The sequence below is a fragment of the Pelodiscus sinensis genome, chromosome 6, assembly GCF_049634645.1.
Source record: "Pelodiscus sinensis isolate JC-2024 chromosome 6, ASM4963464v1, whole genome shotgun sequence".
NCBI classification, from domain to species: domain Eukaryota; kingdom Metazoa; phylum Chordata; order Testudines; family Trionychidae; genus Pelodiscus; species Pelodiscus sinensis.
Genome location: NC_134716.1, coordinates 118,683,851 through 118,708,326, shown reverse-complemented (window position 1 = coordinate 118,708,326; position 24,476 = coordinate 118,683,851). Strand labels below are relative to the sequence as shown.

Sequence of the window (24,476 nt, the reverse complement as noted above, 5' to 3'; positions counted from 1 at the left end):
TGCAAGTTGCTTGCTATCAAGGCTAGTAAGAGGGGGCACTTTAATGATCGCTGGCTCCCACATCAACTACACACAACCTGCACTGTCTCATGCTACCTTATAGTGTCTTGCTCCATTGTGATTTGACCTAAGAAGCCATGAAAGGCACGGCTAGCTACTCTCCAGGTCAAAACCACCGGAGGACTCTCAGCCAAAAATGGAAGTGGAATATTGTGAATTTCACACAACCCCCTCACCCTCCAATTGTGACAGACAGCCTGCATGTGATTAATCCAAAAGAGCAGCAGCTGAAATTATATTGTCCTGGTTTCCTCGATGGAACCTCCCCCCCAAAATGCATTTTCGGTGGAAAAAAAATAATTTGTCCAAAATAAAAACCACTGAATAGTATTTGGGAGTTCCTTGCTCCCAGACCTGTGTTCAGACATTGCCTCCTTTGAAGCTCAAAGAACATTTCCCTCCCCTTTCCCCTCTTTGGGATTATCCTGGTGAAGTTTATATGGTGGATGGAAAATTGGACTCTGACACTCCAGTGGGAGGTTTCCATGAATCAAGGTCAGGAAGGTCTCGTTGGAATAGAAACACACACATCCCAGAGACTATGAGGCACTGCTGAGATATCACACTAGCCTCTATCTGGAGGAAGACAGAATTTGAACCTTTGGTTGGACCACAGAGGGAGTGTTTGGTCACTTGAATCTAGATCCAAATGGATGCAGGTAATTGCTATGAAACTAGTACATGTGACCCAATAGTATTAAAAATGTAAAGATCCACTGAAACAAATCAGGCAGCTATTTATAGTTATTCTTCTGCCTTCCAAAGCCATCTTTCATATCCTCATTGCTTCCTTTTGAATGAAAAGTCTGAAACCCTCAGGCAGGCCTGCCGAAAGGAGGGGCAAAAGGGGGAACTGCCTCAGAGGTTGGTGATTCAAAGAGGCCCAGATCCCCAAGCCCTTTAAATTGGCAGCATGGGAAGTGGGGAGGGGAGCTGTGGGCTGGGTGGTGCACAGGGCCAGCTGCCCTCAGACTCGCCCCTTACACCTGGGGCCCTGCTCCCCTTGGGAGCACAGACCTGGGTCCTCTTACACTTTGCCTAGTGCCCCAGAGTGGCTCCCCTGCCATCAAGTAACCCCAGTGGGATGGGTACCACACCACAATCATGGTGTTCATTAAGGACTAGTACCACCATGGTCTTCAGACTCACTTCTGCAATCTTCCCTGGCAGCAACAATACAATAAAAACCTGTGGCAGCTGCCATAGTAAGTAGAGCTGTTACAATCTAACAGCCCTTTGGTGACCTATGTGAAATGGATCTCAGATTTCCATTCCAATTCTTGGAATGTACTGGGGACAACTTTTTATTCCAGAAAGTGGAGGACCGGGGGACAGCCATTTTAGACTTCATTCTAACCAAAGGGAGGATTCGGTAACGAATTTGAAAATGGAAGACCATTTGTCTGAACATGACCATGAAAGGAGAGATTTCATTATTTTAAAGGAAAGGAAAAATTGAGAACTGCAAAATAAAAGGAAAATAGACTTCAATAAAGCAGGCATTAACACATGCAGAGAACTGGTAGGTAAGGTCCCATGGGAAGAATGGAAAAAGGAGCTCAAGGGAAAAAACTGGAACTTCCTCAAGAAAAAACATGAAAGGCACAATTGCAGACTATTGTAATGCAAAGGAAAGAGGAGGATTGTAAGAGGCCAATTTGGCACCATTAGAACCTCAAAAGGGAACCCTACAAGAAGTATAAATGCAGACCAGAATGATACGGTAGAGTACAAAAGAACAGCACAAGCAAGGAGGAACAATATCAAAAAGAGTAAGGCACAAAATGGGTTATTCCTACCAAAGCTAGGATTCTCTCTGAACTGTCATTCATGCTCAAATATGACACTTTACACTTAGGTTTGAACAAAGACTATAATTATCTTACCCATTACAAAGATAGCTTCCCCAATTATCACCTCTAATATCATTAGCTCACAGACATTTACCCCCCCCCCCCATCCCCCTTCTGTTCTGAACTTTGATTTGTCCTTTTCATGTGTGTTCATTTTTTAAAATTGTATCCTTTGGTATATATGGTTGTGACAATTTTCTTCCATTATTTGATCTGAGGAAGTGGGTCTGGCCCACAAAAGCTCATCACCTAATAAACCATCTTGTTAGCCTTTAAAGTGCTACATAGTCCTGTTTTTTATCCCAAGGTAAATGACGGCTACCACAGTAATTACTGCAGTGGTTCACAACCTCACCAGGAGCATTTCCACCAACTTAAGAGGGCCATGGAGGATGGGGGCTATGAGCCTGAGTTCTCAACTCTGCACCAAGCTTCCCACCAGGAGTCCTGGCTCCCCACTCCCTGAACTATCTTTGAGACATCTTCATGAATGGGTGTGGTCCCAGAATGGGTGTGGTCTCAGGAGGCTGGGGCCAGGCCTTCACTACAAACTTACCTCAATATAACTATATTGCTCATGGCTGTGAAAAATTCACCTCCCTTAGAGATAATTATACTGACCTCACCTCCAACGTACACAGAGCTAAGTCTACTGAAGAACTTCTCCCATCAAGAGAGTTACCGCCTCTCACAGAGCTGGATTAACTACAGACCAGAGAAGCTCTCCCATCTCACAACAGTCTACTCCTTAATGTGCTACAGTGGTGCAGCTTTTTAAGTATTGACATGCCCCAGGAAAGGGCAAACATAGTACCCATCTTCAAAAGAGGGAGCAGAAAGGAACTGGAGAATTATAGGTCAGCCAGCCTAGCTTCTAGAAGTGAAAAGATACTGAGGCACATTAGTAAGCACTCAATTTGCAAACTCCTGGGCTGTGTCTACACTGCACCCCTTTTCTGGAAAGTGATTAGACACTTCGGAATTGCAAATCCGCGGGGGATTTAAATATCCCCTGCGGCATTTGCATGGTTGCCGTTTTTTTCTGGCTCGGGGTTTTTGCCGGAGAAAAGCGCCAGTCTAGATGCGATTCTCCAGAAAATAAGCCCTTTTCCGGAGGATTTCTTATTCCTATTTTCAAGTAGGACTAAGAAATCCTCCGGAAAAGGGCTTATTTTCTGGAGAATCGCATCTAGACTGGTGCTTTTCTCTGGCTTATCCCCAAGCCGGAAAAAAGCGGCAGCCATGTAAATGCAAATGCCGCGGGGGATATTTAAATCCCCCACGGATTTGCAATTCCGACTCATCTCATTAGCATCCCTTTTCCGGAAAGGGAGGCCAATGTAGACGTAGCCCTGGAGGATAAGAGAGTTACCAGGAATAATCAGCATGGATTTGACAAGAAGACAGCGACCCCATAACTACAAATTGGAATGTCTAATATTCTTAGGTGTGATAACTAGGGCAGTTAAAAAACAGCTATTATTGTAACTATGTAGCCACTAAAAATTTTAGCAGTTACGCAGTGACAAGGGAGCAGGGGCAGCAGGCAGTGTGCTCCTAGCTGCCGGTCCCACTGTAGAGGAGCTGGATGACTCCCTGTCCTACAAACCTTCCATGCAGCATCAGCAGTATGGGGTGGCAGCCGCTTCCCAGAAGCTTGTTTTTAAGCTGCCGCCCTGTGTGTACCAGCTCCTGCCTGCCGCCCCGCTCCCAGGGAACCAAACTGGGAGCGGTGTGTAACCATTCTGTTAACCGATAAGCCAGGGGGCAATACATTTTGGTGGGGGGGGGGGGGGGGGGTTTCACGTCACCAATATTGGCAGTGGTCGCGGGCCGGCCCTGGAAAAAGAGGGGACTTAGGCAGAAGGGGCAGTCCCCTCCAGGCACTGTGTGCAGGAGGACAGGAGACTTCTATGCTTCCCCGCCCACGGGGGAGTACATGGAGATCTCTCCCCCCCGCAGCTCCGCCCTGCCAGGGGTGTGCAGCACCCAGAGGAAACTGCTGGCAGTTCCCTCTGGTGACGTGCACCCCTGGCTGGGAAGGAGACCTCACGCTTTCCCCCGCCCCCAGGCCCTGATTGCCTATCAGAAAGAGGCACCAAAAGTGGGGAAAAGAGAAGGGGGAAATGGGGGGGAGCAGCCTTAGAAGCCGGTTCATTCAAGCTCCGTGAGAGGGGGCAGAGGTTCAGGGGCAGAGGTTCACCTTTGAAATGTACAAGAGTCCCTGCTGGGGCTCTTGCTACACTTCAAAGTGGAAGCACCCTTATCGACTAATCGAAAAGTCAATGGAAATTCCATCGACTATTCGATTAGTTGATTAATCTGATTTAAAAATCCCTAACTACCAGTGTCAGGAGCAGAAACAAAAAGATCCAATTTAGTCCCTTGCCTTAAGCACTAGGCCATACTATTTCTACTGTACATTTGAGAGCAACGAGACAGAGATGCATGATGCCAAAGAGAGCTTATTGAATAGCCTGTAAAAATACTCTCTTCCACAAAGTGCATCTCTACTTTTCAGTTCACCCTTACATGCTATTAATTCAGCAAACACAAGATGTGTGTCTGACTAATTGAGCAAAGGGTGCTCGTGGCAGAGCTATTAATATCCATCCCCAAGAACTGAAGGAAAAATAAATCTTGAAGTAGAGAGAGTTTTTTCTTTTCACTGAAATGATCAAACCCCCAAACTGACCCTAAAATTCTCAGTTGCCTAGTAGAACGTCCTGATAGCCCCTGGTAAATGAAGAGCCACTATTCCAAAGCAATCTAGGAGTCACACCCCTCCAGTTTATAGAGGCATGTGCCAAGCTTTAGCGACTCCCTCATTTCAGTCAACAAAACAGCAGCGGCAATAAATCCCAAATGTTCAAAATACTGCTGAGCTGGAACCCTCTGCTGGGGTAAGAAAGTTTGTCAGTTTGTTTTGTAGAACTGACATTGACAAAGCCACAGGGTGAGACTATAGTAAGAATAGCTTCCAGTAGACTTTGTTTCCCCTCTAGGTTTTCCATAAAATGCCAGCAGCCTAACTGGCCTAACCTGAAAGGAAAGATGGTCCAGTGGTTAGAGCATCATTCCAGGACTTGGGAGACTGGCATTCAATTTCTTGCTCTACCACACGCTTCCCATGGGAACATGCAAAAAAGAGCTAATAACACCATCCCACCTGAAAAGATGTTGGGAAACCACAAACTAATCTTCAAGATAGAGTGATAGTTACAATGGTCCTTCTAGCCTTGGAATCTATCTAGTCTGACTTCCTGTATAAAACAGACTCCAGAACTGCTCCCCAGATAATTCCTAGAGCAGATCTCTAAGGAAAAACATCTAATGACCAGAGTCACATCTGATTACTTCACAATGGGGGACCACATAGGTAACAATGTATCAACTCAATCTTGAATTCCCCAAGCAAAAGAATTTTCCACTGACTTCCGTAGGAGTTGTGGGCATGTCAGGTCTGTAAAATCTAACCCTGGGCTTAGAAACCAACAGTAAAAGTTATTCATTGGCCCAGGACTTCAGGCATAACACAGAGCACCAGCCTCATACCACACAAGTACATAAAACACATACATCAAGGCAGCAGATTTTTACATCCCCAGTGGACAGTGAAAGACAGAAGAAAAAGAAAAACACACACACACACACACACACACACACACACACACCCACACACACGGAAAGAGTAAATGAAAAATGTTGCCAGCCCATTGCCATCTCATGACTAACTAGATGTTATGGGAAAGCTTTGTACCTTTCCTTCAGAAAGTCTTCAAATTCTTTGCAGTTCTTCCTCCCCTCATTCAGATGTTGAATGATGCTGTCGTAGCCAGCTGTGCTCGTTAAATCGGTACTCTGGAAGCAAAACAAACAACAGGTCACTCTGGCATCAACCCAGATCATTGCCAAGATCGCTTCTACTTGGCGTTTAAGATGCTCACCATTTAGCCATTCCTAATGTTTTCTCCCGTGTCTGAAGAACATAAGAAATGAGATCCCTGTGTTCTGCCCTGGAGAAGGTCTCAGTTGAGGAAAAACTGCAACCTCAGGCAAGGGTCTATGCTGGCTTTCAGGAAAATGGAAGTCATGCTTAAATACTGCTGTACAGAGATTTAGTACAGAGTCTTGCACAATGGGGCTCTTGACTGATATTTGTAAGCTCTCCAGGAAGATAAATAATAGAAATATCCTCAACTTGCAAAGGTGACATCTCTAATTATCTAAGGTAATTATATGGCCCCATCACATTCTTCTCTAAGTGCCCCCATGCTCTTTAACACATGTACCCTCCTGTGAAGAACAGCAGTGCTATTACACCCCATTTGCACAGGGATCTGAGGCTCAGGCAGACTAAGGAACTTGACAAAGGTTTCACAAAAATTCTGTGGCAGAGTAGGAATGGAGCCAGACTCTCCCATGGCCCAGGTTAGTGCAGTAACCTGCCTTCTTCTATACAAGAATCCTGAAGGAGATGCCACAAGCAACATCTGATTGGAGGATGTTCCCAGCTTAAAAGAAGAGCTCCGTGTTGTGTGCATGACAGTTTGCAATGTTCAAGAAGACACAAACATGTAGTCAAAGAGTATACAGAAACAAGCAATAGGAAAAGGAAACTGTGGTAGTGATAGGTATGCAGTTTTCAGACAGGAACTAGAAGCCACAGCCAAACACATAACAGGAAGACCAAAGTGAAAAGAGGAATAATGCTAGGACGGAGGTTAAGGAAATGGTTCAAAACCAAGATGATCAGAGATGACTGGAGGGGAGGAGGATTTCTAAAAGGTCTGCACACCAGCGCAAGCAGCCAGAGAGAATAAGCAGAAGTCGCAGCAGCACTATCTGCACACAGCAAGGATTTCAGCACTGCAGACTTCACCAATGCATGTCAAGGAAGTGAAGTCAGCCATGGCTACAGATCGAGGACTCTCATACAGAGCTGGTGAATACTAAGACTGAAACAGGAGGGCCAATGAGATTATGAAGGTGTTTGAAGTAACCTGCAACAGGAGGCAAATTCCCAGCCACCCTGCCCTATGAAAGCTAGTCACGTCAGCGCCAGGCAACTGTAAGCAGATGACATGAGATTTGTTGTGTGGAGGGGAAGCCTTAGCAAGAGCAGCAGTTAAACATGGCCCTGGCTAGCTGGCCAGAATGAAGAAGGTTTGTATCTCAACAGGGTGCCCTTGTAGCCAACGAGGCTAACAGCATATTGGGGTGCATTCGGAGGAGCACTGCCAACAGATCTAAAGAAGTGATTATTCCCCTTTATTCGGCACTAGTGAGGCCACATCTGGAGTACATGGAATATTCTGGGCCCCCCATTACAGAAAGGATGCGGATGCATTAGAGAAAATTCAGTGGAGGGCAACAAAAATAATTGAGGGACTGGAGCACATGACCCACGAGGAGAGGCAGAGGGATTTGATTTACAGAAGAAAAGAGCAAAGGGGGATTTGATAGCAACCTTGAACTACCTGAAAGGGAGTTCCAAAGAGGATGGTGAAAGGCTTTTCTCAATGGTAACAGATGACAGAACGAGGAGCAATGGGGGAGGTCTAGGTTGGATATTAGGAAAAACTATTTCCCTAGGAGGGTGGTTACCTAGGGAGGTGGTGGAATCTCTATCCAAGACCCGGCTTGACAAAGCCCTGGCTGGATGATTTAGTTGGGACTGGTCCTGCTTTGGGCAGGGGGTGGACTCAGTGGCCTCCTGAGCTCTCTTCCAACTCATTCTGTAAGCCTGTTGCTGCGCATTCTCAATGGCATGGCCTAGAGCGGTAAGAACTCAGTTCCCTTCCAAATCTTTTGCTGTTGAAGGCAGGGTGGAACAACTCCAGGCCGGGGTGACTTGCCCTCCAGCTAGGTCATGTAAGAGTTCCCTCCCTCCCTCCCTGGGTACCAGAGGTAAAATAATCAAAGAAATGTAGGTTTTTCCCTTTGCTGAGGGAGGCCCCGATAAGCAGTAACCTTTCCTAGCCAGCTCTCTCCCACAGAGTCAGAGTTCAAGACCCGCTCCCCATCCCAACCAGAAAGCAACTGCACCATGCTTTCCCTTTTAGCTCCCCTTTCAAAGCCTGACACCTGCTTTAGGTGTTATAGGGTGAAACTCTGGGTTCTGAGCTGTGAGGTCAGGCCATCACAAAGCCATTTTACAAAACTATAGTTTTGTGAAGACCCGGCAGATCGGCATCTACCAAGCTGATTCTGGCCCGAAGAATAGCCTTTGCACCCTGGTAGCAAAAATCATGCAAAAGCAGAAGGAGCCTAGATTAAGAACATAAGATCTAAAGCTTCAGAGGGGTAGCCGAGTTTGTCTGTAACAGGAAAAACTTAAAACACAACAAATAGTCTAGTAGCACCTTAAAGACTAACAAAACATGTAGAGGATATTGTGAGCTTTTGTGGGCACAACCCACTTATTCAGATGACAGGAGTGTTAGAAGTCTAGATCCAAGAAACATAAGATCTAACATCCTGAATCAGACCAATAGTTCATCTAGTCTAGTATCCTGTTGTGACTGCGCGTTGGGGGTCCCCCGTCTCCTGCACCCCCGAAATGGCACAAACAGACTCCGCCAGCCAGTAGAATAAAGGTGGTTTATTGCTTCTCCAGTATACAGCACAGCACAGATGTCATCAGGTTACAGGGCAGGCCTAGGATGCCTCAGCCTCCCTTGATATGGGGCAGGGGTCTCGGCTTCTAAACCCCTCAGCCTGTTGCTGAGGCTGCTTCCTCCATGCTCCCAGACAGAAACTAACTAACCCCCTGCCCCTCAGCCAGGGCAGCATTCACCTTCCTTTGTTCCTCTCCATGGGGGTTAGCTGGTCGGACAGGTTGCGAGATCCCTTTGCATAATGACCCATCCCTGTCCTTCTGGGCTGTGGTACTGGCAGCAGCCAGTGGGGGTTACCACAGACCCATAGAAACCAGCAAGTTCCCCCCCCCACTACGTCACACCTGTCTTTTGACAGCAGTAAGTATCAGACTTCAGGGAGAGGATACAGATCAGGGCAGCTAGAGAGATCCATCCCGGGGTTGCCCTCCTGGTTTCTGGCTGGCAGAGGTTTAGGGTCACCTCAGGCATGGGGTGGTGTCCCTAACCAGCTTAATTAACAGCTACCAATGGACCAATCCTCCATGAACTGACCCGAATCTTCTTTTAACCCAGTTATACGTTTGGCCATCACACCAGCCCATGGCAATGAGTTCTACAGACTAGTGGAATGTTGTATAAAGAACTTCCTTTCCTTGTATTATATCTGCTGCTTGCTAATGGCATTGAGTTACCCTTGGTTTTTGTATTATGGCAAAGGGTAGAATCATAAAATACTAGAACTGGAAGGGACCTCGAGAGGTCACCAAGTCCAGTCCCTTGCCTTCATGGCAGGACCAAGCACCACCTAGATCATCCCTGATAGATGTTTATCTCCCTGCAGATGGAGTTTCCACGACCTCCCTAGGTAATTTATTCTGCTGTTTAACCACCCTGACAGTTAGGACATTAGGAAAAATGTCCAACCTAAATCTCCGTTGCTGCAATTTAAGCCCATTGCTTCTTATCCTATCATCAGAGGTCAAGGAGAACAATTTTTCTCCCTCCTCCTTGTGACACCCTTTAAGTAATTTTCAAGTTCCTATGTCCTCTCTCAGTCTTCCCTTTTCCAAACTAACCAAACCCAGTCCTTTCAGTCTTCCCGCATAGGTTATGTTTTCAAGACCTTTAATCATTTTGGTTGCTCTTCTCTGGACCCTCTCCAATTTCTCAATATCTTTCTTGAAGTGGTGGTACCCAGCCCTGGACACAATACAGGCAGTCCCCGGGTTACGTACAAGATAGGGACTGTAGGTTTGTTCTTAAGTTGAATTTGTATGTAAGTCGGAACTGGTACATATTGTAGGGGAAACTCTAGCCAAACATTTCTCCAGAGCTCAGTTTTATTCTCCCACACCTCACTTCCCTCAGTCCTTTATTCTCAAGCTAAGGTGTCTGCTGAGAAAAGCCGCTCCGCGTCTCCCTGGTCTGCTGGGGGGGGGGGGGGGGGGGCGCTAGCTTCACCCAGTTTGTAAGTAGGGATCCGATGTAAGTCGAATCCATGTAACCCGGGGACTGCCTGTACTCCAATTGAGAGCTAATCAGCACAGAGTAGAGCGGAAGAACGACTTCTCATCTCTTGCTCCCTATTTGACACACCATTCATAATTGTATAGACCTCTCATATATTCTTTCTCCATCTTTTTCCTAAACTGAACAGCCCTAATCTTTTTAGTCTTTCTGCATGGAAGCGGCACTGTACCTTCAATCACACCTGTTACCCTTTTGAACCTTTTCCAGTTTTTATAGTAGACTGGGTGGCAGCACTGAAGGGGGGAGGGGGGTCCCCATGCAACTCTCAAAGTTCAAACCCCAGAAATCCCCTTCCCTAAGAAGTATATTTACAGGGTAGCTACGGGGCGGGTAAGAGGAACAAAGGAAGCAAGGCTCCTGACCTCACCCAGGTAGGGTTACAAAAGGACTGGAGAGCCCAAGCCTAGTAATAAGCAAGCCTCAGCAAAGGACAGGGGAGATGTCAGACCAAGATCGCCATCAGCATACCCCAGTGAAGCTGGTTCAGCACTGAGAAGTCCTGGTCTAGCACCTACTCAGCTGTACTCTTCTCCACAGAGCAATTCTGGCAACTCTTTCAGGGACTCCCACTTCTCCTTGGCTTCTTCTCATTTGACTCTATCCCCAACTAGGCATGGAAAATCCTGTTTAATTAGTTAAATGTTATCTTTAGTGGGTTAACTGATTAAACAGGGGCAGGCAGGCTGCAGTGGTCCCATCACTGTGGGCGGGGGCTACTCTGGCCAGGCGTGCCCAGGATGGGCCTGCCTTGGGTAGGAAATACTACAGCCAAGATGATGCACACACACCCATTCCGCCCTCCATGGCAGGCCCCACGGGGCTGGAGCAGCCTCCTGCTCGTGGTGGTGGTAGTGGGCTGCTCCAGCCCCTGCTGGTTAACTATAACCAGTAAGGGTGATGCTCACTAGTTAACCATTCACATCCCTACCTCCAACACAGCCAGGGGCTTGAAAAATATTGTCTTACTGTTTCCTTCTAGTCTCCTATCAGTCTGTCTTTATCTGTTCCCTCTTGCCTTACACTTTGAGTGGGAATTTGCCGTTGGAATGCTATTCCAACCCCCCCCCCCCCACACACGAGCTCGTCACAAAAATTTTGATTTTCCATCAAAAAGATCAAAATCCCTGGAAGGCTCTTGTTGAGTTCAGGGAGAAAATGAAATAGACAACAAAACAACCTTCCAGACAGGCAACTGTAGAGCAAATATGCACAGGCTAAACCTCTCTAAATCAGCACCTGCCCGGTGCCAAACCGGGGAATTTGCCAAACCATATGAGGTCAATATTGACTAGCAGCATTATCAACACTTCCACTGCTTACTGGGCTCTTAGAAGACATTTAGGGATGAGTCCAAGCTAAACACTAGTCCAGAACACAGTGCGAAAACTGGTGGGCCTGTGGAAAATGCGGCCACATCCATGATAAGTGAACATCTGGCTAACTGAAATCATGCCTGACCACAGATGTTGCAGGACCACAGTGTGCCGGATTAGAGAGGTTCACTCTGTAAACCTTTTGTTTCTTCTGGCACACTATGCTTCAAAGCAGCAATCCCCATAGTCACCTCTATTATAGAATTGTGATATGGTTTGTATAGAGGTATCATATTAAAAGGTTTAAGCTGTTGAACGTTAACATCCTGTTAGATTGTAGGTGTGATTGTTGCATGGGAAGTTAGGAAGTTTTGCTATGAGAATGCTACTAAAATATGTTGCAGGATTGGGAACACTTACAACCAGCCTTTCGGGTGCAACAATGAAAGAGCCAGATATGCTGATGGCCCCTTAAAGAAAACCACACTCTCAAAGTCAATCCCTAGAACCATATGAAAGGGAGATTTCTCAGAGGTAGCACACAAGCAATGGAGAATACTCGACTCATGTCATAGCAAAGGATTTTTCCAGCAAGCTGGAACAACATATAAAAAAGGGACAGTGATGGTATCATTTGGTCTCTCTCCCACCAACATCTGGCTCAACAAGTGGTAACAGGCCTGGAGAACAAAGACTGAACTCGTGAGGTGGTCCCAGGCTGAAGGGGAGTTCCAGCCTGCATATGGAAGATTTGTAACCTGGTTGTACTAGGTATCCAGATCAGACATGGTTTAATTCAAATTCTGTCTAGTTTTCAGAACACATTGTGATTTTACTTTTATTTCTTAGGTAGACAGCTTTGAGCTGTATGATTATCTACTATATCTTTTAGAGAGTTTGTTTTATCAAGGACACCTGCTTTTTTCCCCCCTCTCTCGCCACAAACACTCATCTGAGGAAGTGGGTTTTGCTAGTCTCTAAGGTACCACAGAACTACTCATTGTTTCTCTTAAACAATAAGAGCTAAGACCACCAAATTTGGTATACAGCTTTCCTCTGGCCATAACTTAAAACAGAATGAGGGTTTGACTGTGCCTGGAAAGTGGGATGTGTCTGGAACGAGATTACTTCTCATAAAAACTATACAGAAAAAAGAGAATCTTCAAAGCAAATGGTCCGCCAACTTGACATAACTGAGCAAGTGTTGAAAGAGACTGAACCAATGGAAGCCAGAAAAATAGGATAAACCTGGAACAGCAAAGAGCGAAAACAGAAAAATGTTGAGTAGTGCTCTGTTTTGTCACAGCTAATTCAATGCTTAAGATTTGAAAACTAAAAGAAAGTGTTATTGGAAACCAAATTGACTATAGCCCTTTTTTCTAAAACATAGCAAATGACAAGAGTTTATAGGGATGGGGGGGGAGGGAGGGGGAGGGATACATTTGTTGGGTTTCCCATTTTAAAAAAAACTAAAAAAAAAAAAAAAAAAAAAAATCACCAGAAAAAAAAATGTAATCCATTTTATTAAGAAATCCAAAACAAAAATTAACTTAATAAAATAACACTGTATTTTTGAAAAATGCAAGCATTTTAATAAAGCATGTACATTTTCCTTTTATTTAAAAAAAAATAATTGACTTATGGACCCGCGCAACTACGGGTAAATCTGCTACTGGTTGGACCTCCCTGGTACGGCACCATTAGGACCTGACTGGTCCCAGATGAGTGATTTTGCTATACCAGGGAAGGTCATTGATAACCCTCCTGCTGCCAGCCTCACCTGGCTTCTCAGCTCCCCTGGGCAGCCCAGCTGGGCTATGCACTGGGCTTCCTGGCTTCCAGCCTCCCCTCCTTTTCCCTACCTCTCCACCCATGTAGCCCAGCGGAGTCACATGGCCACACTCTCCCCTGCCCTCCCACAAACCACAGCCCACCTGGGCTGTGTGTCAGGCTCCTGGCTCCTGCCCTTCCCCATGCAGTACACTGGGATTCTCTGATCCTGGAACATCCATGGTTCAATGTTGCCACACCAGAGTGCCTGGGTTTAGAGAGGCGCAACCTGCAGTTACTGATAATCACTTAAACTCTATCTTTCTGTAGTTAATACCTCGGTTTTACACTTCACCTAAATCAGTGTCTTTTGGTTTAAATGCTTGGGAAATCAGCTCAGGAAAGAGGCTCAGGTACCTGTCCTTCCCATACTGATGGTGGGTTATAAACAGACACTGGTCAGCTTAGCTTCTGAGCAGAGCAAACTGGTACAGCTCAGGGGCAGCACATGAGGAGCTGGAGGGAACTGGTTGGTGCCTCCCTTCTGTTGATTCATGAGTGATTGGCAAAAGCATTAATATAACTGAACGGGGCGCATCCCTGCCTGTGATTGTCTGTGTAACTGCAGTACCTGGAGAGGTTTACAGTGTGTCATAGCATTACAGTGAGAGGAGTAACACAGATTGGTAAGTCAAAGAATTCAGTGGTACCCTAGTTCCAGGCTGCACCCTGGTGGACCCTTCATAGTTCTCCCAAAACAAATATTTCTGGAAATCTTTTCCTGTGAACAATTTTGGATTTTTTGTCCAAATTCAAGGTGCGTTTTATCCCCTCAAAATGCAACGGGGGGTGGGAAGGGAGATTTCCATTTTCTAACCACCTGTAATGTAACAAAGGGAGCACCCCCAAGATGAAGCGTTAGAACAGATCACGAGACATAGGTACATTTCACTATTTATGATCACACAGATTTCCCATCAAGCCAATTGGGTAGCTAGGAGTTAGAACTGGCACTAATTTTATTGTATGATGAATGGGTGTTATCAAACCTATACAATCTGGTATCTCTTTGTCCGGTAGCAGTCTGGCCATCAGCTTTCGTTCCTGAGTCCCTTGTGTCAAACCAAACCACTTCCTTCTTCAAACCAAACCTGTTTATTTTCTTATCCCACTCATCACATTGCACTGCAGCACCCCGATGTGCAGCAGTAGTCAAAACAAGCTAACAAAATGCAAGCAATCATTAGGAAAAAGGATAGATAAAAAAAACAGATGCCACTACACAAATCCAGAAGATGCCCAGGTCCCAGTTCTCAACCCCACATACAGTTCTGATCACCTCATCTCAAAAAGAGACACATTAGAATTGGAAAAGATACAAAGATGGGTAACAATTAGGATAGGGCACAGCTTCCATGTGAAACTCTACAGGACTTGGATTCTTCATCTAAGATAAAAAAAAATGAGAGAGAACTAAGGGAGATATGATAAACTATGAAAACATGAAAAGCTTAAAGAAAAATGAGTGAGGAAGGATCAGCTGATGAAATTAATTGGCAGCAGGTTTAAAAGAAACATAAGGAAGACTGTGGAACTTGTTGCTGGAGGGAGTTGTGAAGACCGACATTTTAACTGGGATTAAAAAAATAAATGACATATTCATGGAAAATAAGTCCATCTATGACTATTCACCAAAACGGTTAGGGACACAACCCTATGTTCTGGGTGCCCCCAAACCTCTGACTGCCACAAACTGGGACGGGAAGACAGGGGATGGATCACTTGATCTTGCCCTGGTCTGTCCATTCCCTCTAAGGCATCTGGCACTAGCCGCCAGCCTAGATGGACCACTGAGTTGATCCAATATGGCCATTCTTATGAACAGAATGTAGAGATCGCAACAGCCACCATCAAAAAGGTTATCAAGTGATTTTGAATATGGTTGCGTAAGCAGAGGATGAGTGAATTACAGCACGTGTCAAGCAGACTTTAAAAACAAAAACAAAAACCAGCAAATTCTTCTGCGGTAGGATCAACAATCAATGATCCAAACCCATCCCTGATGTAAACACCAGTGGTCAGCATGGCCCTCTGTTCAGATTCCAGCTGGGTTTTTCAGCACATACTCAGTAGAGGGAGAACAGATATTTGTTGCTGCGGCCAGAACTGAGACAAGCCAACTTCTCCAATAACACTTGAACATTCTGGGCAAATTCCTGTCTCCCTCTGTGCTGGTACACAGGAGTGGGATAAAAAGGCTGAAAGGAAGAAGCTGCAGAAAAAAAATCCCTCTTTTAAAAAGTGACAAACCATTTTTTAAATGGCCTTTTTGAAAGAAACGTGTGTGTGACCATTGCTTAATTGGTTTTTGATGTTGCACCTTCGCTGGTTTTCTGTTCCCACCTTACAGTCTACTGAAAGCTACTTAGACACACCACTCAACGTTTTACAACCAAACAGTTCTAAGGAAATCTGATCTGAACTTGTAACCTTCCTGACTGTGAGAACCTGCAGTGGTCATTTATAAAAGTGTCATCTCATCGCAATTGGAAGTTCCCCTTCTCGGTTTGTCTAATCTGTTCTTAAAAGTCTCCTATGATGGGGATTTCACTGTGGCCCTTGGAAGCCTGTTCCAGTGCTTAACTAGAACAGATCAAAAGGTTATCTAAAACGGGGGGGGGGGGGGGGGGGGGAGGTGGAGGGCCTCCGCTTGGCGGGCGGGATCTGGCCCACAGAGGCCCTGCTGCTCCCCTGCCCCCAGGCCAATTAAGGTCCGGGGGCAGGGGAGTGCATGAATCCTCCTCCCCCCCTGCCAAGACCACATGGTACTTTGAAGCGCCAAATGTTGCTCACAGGGCGGGGGGAGAGCAGAGGAGGCTTCACGCACTCCCTCACACCTCAGGCCAAACAAGGCCTGGGGAGAGGGGAGATGCGTGAAGCTTCCTTCGCCCTGTCCCAGCCCTGCAAGGAGCCTGTGGCACTTTAAAGTGCCACGTGCTCCTCACAGGGTGGGAGGAGGCTTCCCATGGTCCTCCGCCCCCAGGCCTTGATTGGCCTGGGGGTGGGGGAGCGTGCCAAGCCTCTTCCAGGGTATGGGTACCTACTGGAAAGGGGGAGGAAAGGAGCTTCCCACCCCCAGACCAATCATAGTCTGGTGGTGGGGTGGCCCCGCCCCTTCTAGGGTGGCCCCTGGGTAAAAATTATTGCCCACCTCTCTCCTAACAAATCAAAAGGTTATCCTAACATCTAACTTTAAACTCCCTTGTTTCAGATTGAGTCCATTACTTCTCATCCCTTCAGTGGTCATAGAAGACAAATGATCCTCATCCCATTTATAACAACCCTTAAGAAATCTGAAAAAAAGTCTTCTCAGTCTTTTCCTTAGGACTAATCAAGCCCAGTTTTTTTAACCATTCCTCATTGGCCACAGTGACAGACTACACTCCTGTGGTCACATCCTATGCTATTGTAATAATCTTTGTACAACCTATGCCTTGTAAGATTTCATCTGAAAGCTCATAATGTGCTGGTTAGTATTTACCTAGTAAAATGTAGGAGACAACATTGTATGTGAAGTTGTAAGATTCCCTGTGTTAATAGCATTATCCAAGTTCCAAAGCCCACAGCTCTGGCCAAACTAAGATTAGCAAACAAAGGAATGTGTGCTCTGCTTAGTTTACATTTAATCAGGATAGGGAACAAAAAAAAGAAGCTCACACACATGAGGAAAAGCCAGCAGGGAATATATTTCTACATACACTCTGTCTCCTAATGCACATCTTGAAGGATTTTCATCAAGAGGGGGGACTGAGACTATAAAAAGGAGGAACAAACGCCCCAAGGGACGGACACACACAGCCCATCACATTCGCTACATCCGAAAGAACAGAAAAAGCATCTATTGGACTAGGGCAGTGGTTCTCAATCAGGGGAGAAGGGGCTCAAGTTTCGGGGCTCTGCCAAGCTGAGACAGCATTCCACTTGCTGGGGCTCAGGACAGATCACTGAAGCCACACCACATGGAGCAGACCAGAGTCCTGAGCCTTGCTGCCTAGGACTGAAGCCAAAGCCTGAGCAATACAACTTTGTGAGGGCCCCCCCCCCCCATGAGGCATGGGATTGCAGGCCTTTGCCCTGCTTGCCACTCTCTAATGCCAGCCCTGGTTTTCTATATGCAGAAAACCAGTTATTGTGGCACAGGTGAACCGTGGAGTTTTCATAGCATGCTGGGGAAGGAGAAGGAGGCTCAGAAAGGAAAAAAAAAAAATGGAGAACCACTGGACATGGGGAAAGGGTCCTAACCTACAGGGTTAGGTCAGTGAGCCTGTGGTAGGAAACTTTGCTCAAAACAAATATAATTTAAGTGATGTGTTAGTAAGGCTATGTCTACACTCACGGCTTCTTGCACAAGTAATACGCAAATGAGGCTAAGCGTGGAATATTGCCAAGCCTCATTTGCATACCTAATGAGCCACCTTTTTTTCAGAAGAGGCTCTTGCGCAAGAGGGAGCATCTACACTGCCCCTTCTTACGCAAGAAAAACCCTCTTGTGCAATGCCATTACACCTATTACTTGACAGGAAGAACGGCATTGCGCAAGAGGGTTTTTCTTGCGCAAGAAGGGGCAGTGTAGAAGCTCCCTCTTGCGCAAGAGCCTCTTCTGAAAAAAATGGTGGCTCATTAGGTATGCAAATGAGGCACGGCGATATTCCATGCTTAGCCTCATTTGCATATTACTCACACAAAAAGCCAGGAGTGTAGACATAGCCTAAATGTTCTATCTTTACTGACTTTGTAACCATTCCTGATTTCTGTGCCTCGTTACTTGTACTCTCAATATCTTTCCTTGTAGTTGCTGAACTTGGTTTATTCTTTTATCCAAGCTTGCGTGTTCAAGTTGAAGTGACTGGGTAATGCCATTTGGCATGACCAGTTATGTGCATATTAGTCCCTTACAGGAAAAACAACTCAAAAGATTTGGATGGTCCAGGAGAAGCCGGACAACACATTTCTTGGGGGGAAAAAAGTCTAGGACCCAGCGGGTTTGTTGTGGTTCCCCCCCGCCCCCCCCCCCCCAGCACAACCTAGGCTGATGAGAGCCCAGAGTGAAATCTAGTGTGCCTGGCTGACTGCAGTTACACACAGACACTCAGGATGCGGCTTGAGTGCTCTCACGCTATCTGTGAGAAGCACAGGTAGAAACTACTTCAGCAAGGTATTGTAAAAGCACCCCAGGCCGCAGGGCAGGGGTGACACTGCTGCTCAGTCATCTGGATTGTAGCCTGGTTTTAGCAAACATTTTATCATTTTTATGGCTCTCCCCTAGACTCTCTCCAACAGTGTGGTGCCCACAGCAGGACACAGAACTGCAGCTGAAGCCTCACCAGTGTTAAGTATGGTGAAACAAGCACCCTTGTCCTATATATCCGGTTCCATTTAACACATTGCAAAGTTATATTAACCTTTTTAAAAACTGCATCCCACTGTTGATTCATTCAATTTGTGACCCACTATAACCCTTTTTCTTCAGTACCATTACACAGCCAGTTATTGGCCACTTTGCCATTCTGCATTTGATGTTTCCTTTCTAAATCAAGTACTTTGCACTTATCTTCACTGAACTGCATCTTATTAATGTCAGACCAGTTCTCTAATTTGTCAGTCATTTTCCACTCCAATCTTGTGCTCCAAAGTGCTTGCCACTCCTCCCAGCTCAGTCATCCACAAATTTTATAAGCACTCCCCCCCCTCCGTTATCCAAGTCCATTAGTGAACATTTTGAATGGTACAGGACACGACAGACGCACTAGAAACATACAGTCACAATGATCCACACCAACTAGTTTCCAGAATTAGTTCTCAGGAAAGGCCCTGAGTGTCCACAGACACAAATCCATACACCTTCCCTTTTCATCCTGGGAAGCTGTTTGCACTAGCTGTTAGCTCAAGGGGATTCAGAAAAGATACTGGATTTGAGGTACAGAACTTACAGGCCCAGCATGGAGAGCCATTATTGACACTAACACACACCACAGCTGATGGTTTCATGAAAGGTCGAGATAGGATTGGGTTCTAAGGAAAGTTAGCCTGGAAACACTTTCACTGGTACTTCATAAGGTCTACCCTACATGAAAAAGGCAACTGGAATGCCAGGACAACTGTGATAGTAAGATTCTATAAAGAAAATTGAATCATACCCTGATTACACTTCCATTGAGGGCAGCCTGATAAAAATCTGATCTCCAGCTATGGCTGGTATAAATCCAGAGTAGCTATCTGCTTTCAATGCAGTTACTCAGCCAGCACTGGGATCCTGCTGCTATTTCCCTCGTTCTTGCCAGTGAGTCCAGGAGTCATCATCTGAATCAGAGCTGCGTTTGCCTCTCCTGTTGGGAGATTTAGGTAATCACTTTTCGGAACCACGTGGGTTGAGCTTTCCTGTTCTGTTTAAAACAAAACCTTTTCTCCTGCAAAGGAGGACTGGCTCCTGAATTTCAAATCAATTCATCGACCACCAAAGGACTTTCCACAAAGACACCATCCTTATTAACAAGACTTCCGTCACATACCCAAAGCATTAGCAGTGCTTGACCATTCCAACGCAGACTTCTAACTAAGTAACAAAGTGACTGACCACCAAGGGCCAGCTGCCGGAAAAGGACGCGTGCGAGAAAACCATCTCAAGAGGCTTTGGCTGCGACATCCTCAGAAGCCATTTGAAGAATTTGGAGTAAACACTACTGTCTGCCTCTGCTAAGCACCTAACCACTCATGGGCCACAATCCAGAGCCACAGCCACAAGGAGATTGCAGAGAGATAGTTGCTGTCATTTTTTACCTCTTTTTTTTTTTTAAAGGACACGGGGAGGGGATATTTCTTTATAGACCTGCCAAGAGCACAATGAGGATGCAATTTCACCAACTACCAAGGGAAGTCTAGAAGTTGCCTACAGTCTGTAAAAAGGTTCCCCTCAGAAGCAGCGTGTCAGCCTCTGCTTAGGGTTGCCAACTGCTTAGGGTTGCCACACACCTTCACCCCGCCCATTTCCCAGGCCCCCAGCCCTTCTCACTCCAAACCCCTTCCCTCTGTGGCTCACTCGCCCCCACCCTCACTCTCTCATTGAGCTGGCACAGAGGGTTGGGGTGCAGGAGGGGGTGAGGGCCCTGGGAGGAAGCTTGGGTGTGAAGTGTAGGCTCTGAGCTGTGGCAGGAGGCGAGGCACTTACTTTGGGCAGCTCCCGAAGTGAGCTCTCTAGCACATCCCTCTGGCAGCAGGAGCAGGAATCTCACATGCTGCAGCTGCTGCCCCCGCAGCTCCCATTGGCCACAGTTCCTGGCCAATGGGATGTTTAGCGTCGGTGCTCAGGGCAGAGCAACATGTGGAGACCACCTGCCCTCCTGTTGGCATTGTCCTGCAAACCTGTGGCTGCTTCCGGGAGCAGCACAGAGCACAGGCAAGCAGGACACCTACCTTACCCTACCAGACTGTTAGGGCCCAAAATTTCCCGATCTGACTACAGTAGCCTCCTGGAGATAAGGCTTCATTCTTGAAGATTCCCAGGGAAACTGGGTGAGTTAGCAACCCTATCTCTGGTGCATTCATTCTTCAAGCATCCTGTTGGTAAACAATAGGGATGCAAAGTATAGCCTACACATTCTGATAATAGGCCAGTAATAAAAATCAGGCCTCCATTTTACAACTGTTGACTCCCAAGTTATTCAGAATTGACACTTATGTCACTAACCAGGAACAGCCTCTGTAGCCAGCAGCATAGGGTTCTCCCAGGTAGGATATCCGATTTAGAGATAAACTTCAACAAATAGTGTCTGGTAGCACTTTAAAGACTAACAAAACACGTAGATGGTATCATGAGCTTTCGTGGGCACAGCCCACTTCTCTTCAGATGACCGGAGTGTTGGATGTCCAGAACCAAAATTAAATAGGGAAGTGGGGAAAGGAAAAAGAGGCAGTGAGTATATAAATATCAGAAGGAAAGCCAAGCAGTATGTAACAGGCAAAACTGATAGTCTATAAGCACCTAAAGACTGGATAGGTAAAAAGCAGATAAGAACCATTAGTAGCAATTAGAGAGGAAGAGTACTACCACAAGATTCTACACAGACAAAAAACCATTGGCACCTTCATGGTTTGTTTGGTTGATAATGTCCCAGCCATCTGGTATCTCTATTCAGACAATTGGCATGAAAATTAAACTTGTGAATGAATTTTAGTTCCAACCTTTCCCTGTGTATTTGACTGGTCTTTAGGTGCTTATAGGTTTGCCTGTTACATACTGCTCAGCTTTCCCTTTGATATTTATATATCCGCTGTCTCGGCTACCCCTCTGAAGCAATTTAGAGATGTGAGATGTGCGGCGGTGGGCGGAGCGAAGGAGACTTCACGCACTCCCCCACCTGCCAGGCCAATCAGGGCCTGGGAGTGGGGGAGCTGCATGAAGCTTCCTTCGCTCTGCCCTGGCCCTGTGAGGAGCCTGCAGCATTTCAAAGTTCCACATGCTTCTGGGAGGGCAGGAGGAGGCTTCCCATGCTCCGCAGGCCCTGATTGGCCTGGGGGTGGAGGAGTGTGTCAGGCCTCTTCCAGGGCATTGGTGCCTAGTGGGAAGAGGGGGCAAAAAGGCCCCCCACCACTAGATCAATCATGATCTGGGGGTGGGGTAGCCCCACCCCTTCCTGTTTAGGCCCTGCTCCTTCCAAGTGGCCCAGGGCTACTTCAAAAATGTATGAAGTGGCCCCTGGGAAAAAATTATTGCCCACCCCTGCCTTATAATAAACTGGGTTGGGTTTGTGAGGGGTGGATAGCCCTCCGGCAGTTGGCCCACAGTGAGAACGAGACCCGCAACTGCTGCCAAACAGATGTTGTCCTGAAGCTTAGACAGTAGAAGTTGGGGAAAGGGTTTAGCTAAAATGTTCCTGGATCCTGGCCCAGCTCTGAAGGTTTTCGTGTTCAGCAACTTTAAGAAATGGTGTTTCTCTGCAGAGCACGAGCTCCCTCAGTACGGAGCTCTGTTTGCACTTAAAGACAGGCAAGTCATCTCTGGCTTTGCAGACTGAGGTTTTGCAAGTTTGCACTCAATGCAGAGTTCTCCGGAAGCTCTACAGGTTCAACTAGTGGAGCTAGAATTTCTGACCCACTAGAAACATAACTGTCCACTTTCTAAGGACTGCGATATTTTCCTGGAGGATTGGACGAAGATGGTCTCCAGTGCTCTCATTTGGGTGACTAGAATCCCAATGGAGGTGTGGTATATTTGAAAGCTACGTTGGAATTGTAGGCTGTCACTTCAATTGGTAAGGGGTTCGCTGGTCTTGCTTGCCACTGAGGGGGCTCTGTAGGAAAGGATGTAATCAAAGTCAGCCTAGACAGAAACCGTGGAATGATCGGTGTCTCGCTGCCTGAGGGAGCAGCCTGCTTTCTCTCTTTCTGGTTGCAGTGTGTTATTCACAGCCTTCCAGCGAGAGTAAGGTATGTTTATCTGAATTATCTGTGTGCACGCTGGGAACAGAACAGTAAGGACTTAGCTTCACTCAGCAACAGAAGAGACAGAGACATGATGCTGAAATAAGAAAAGAGAAGGTCAGCCCCTCTGGCCAGGCTTCTGTGTCTCAAACATTGTTCATTGGCTCAAGACAGCAGTTATTTTTGCCACTGCAGGTGATTTCCATTGGATCTCTGAATGTTTGCTGGCGACAAAGGTAGGAAAAGAACCTGGGTCTTCTGCTTCCCAGCCAATTGTCCTGTCCACTGTACCCCTTATATGGGGCAAAGTCTCATAATTCTCATTCTCACGAGCTGGAGAGAGAAATCTGCAGGAGCAAAGTCAGCTTAATAACATGAGTCAGGTCAAAGAGGGTTTGAAAGACGAACTAGAAATATTTTCCTCTTATTTCCTGGATGGTTCATTATGAATTATGAGTCATTAACGAGATGCATTCCAGCTCCTCCCCCAATGCCTACCAGCTCTATACTCATATATATATATATAACAGAGCCACTGAGAGGGTAAACACCCTGGATATTAGAACGAAAAGCAAGGCAGTAGCCGCACTCAGATTCAGTTAGAGCTAGGGGCAGAGTCTGATTCACTTGCAGACTGGATTAAAGTCTCCGCCGCGCTGTTGCAGGAGAGTGTGGCTGTTTCTGAACTAAAACTGGAAAACAAGCCCAGTCTGGTTTTTTAATCCTACCCAGAATCAAATCTGTAAGGTCAGGCTCAGATCCACGAATCCGACCCCTCCAAAAAGCAAAAAGGGATCAAAGTGAAGCACCTGGGTCATGGATTAGAAGAGTGTGTAAGCAGGAAAGAAGGGAGCATATAAAATGGAGAAAGGCAGAGCATAGGGACTCCACACTGTACTGCCAGAAGCTGGGAGTAGACAACAGGGGCTGGATTATTCAATGATTGCCTGTTCTGTTATTGGCTTAGACCAGTGGTTCCCAAACTTTTCGGCATCACGCCCCCTTTTTGATTTTTGAGAAACCCTCACGCTCCCCCCTCCCAAAAAAGTAGCAGCAAAACTTGGGGTGGGATTGACGGGGAGGCGGGGGGCTGGGTCGCCTCGCCGCTTCCCCCCCCCCCCCCCCCCCGGAATTTCTTCGTGTCCCCTCAGGGATCACGCGGCTTAGACTTTAAGGTCAGAAAGAATCGTGATCACCTGGTCTGACCTTCTGCACATTGCAGGCTGTGTAATAAGATGGGGTCTAAAACATAAGCCACGTATCACAGGCCAGGTAAGAGGCCTGAGGCCTAAACAGCAGTGGTCAAGACTTTGCTAATATAAAGTAGAGTTAAGCTGTGAGCAAGAGGCAGGCCCGGCTCACAAAAATTGGCAAGAACAGGGCTGATATTACAGAAACATTCATACCTAAGGCTATGTCTAGACTGCTGTGCTTTTCTGGGATATCAGAGCTATCCCGGAAAAGCAATGCCGCATCCAAAGAACATGTCCGCTTTTTCAGAACAAAAGAGAAAAGAAAAAGCGGACACCTACTTTTTCCATCCCTGTAGACCTCATTTTAGGAGGAAGAAGGGATGTGTCAAAAGAGCAGGTTATTCTGAAATTTGGCACTGTGTAGACGCGCCAGATTTTGGAAAAGACTCTTTCGACAGAAAAGCGGAAAATTTGCAGTTTGCGTATCTTTTTCTGACTTACCCTTTGTAGTCTAGATGTAGCCTAAGAGGTACTAGGCACAGGCTGTAAGCACGTTCCAGAGGGTCGTAACAGAACACCTCGTTAAGAAACATCTTGGTACCAGCACACTCCCTACCAACAACATACATACCCGACCCAGGTTCAGGGCAGGGTCTAAATGGACAACATGATGGATAA

The 24,476-nt window shown here is 46.4% G+C and overlaps 1 protein-coding gene across 1 annotated transcript in view; it reads right to left on the bottom strand.

Moving 5' to 3' along the window:
- PSTPIP2 (proline-serine-threonine phosphatase interacting protein 2) overlaps positions 1 to 24,476 on the bottom strand; it is a 62,333-nt gene that overhangs the window by 23,662 nt on the left and 14,195 nt on the right. The window contains exon 2 of the mRNA XM_006136773.4: positions 5,674 to 5,774. Coding sequence (XP_006136835.1) covers positions 5,674 to 5,774 — 101 coding nt within the window. The remainder of the gene's footprint in view (positions 1 to 5,673; positions 5,775 to 24,476) is intronic.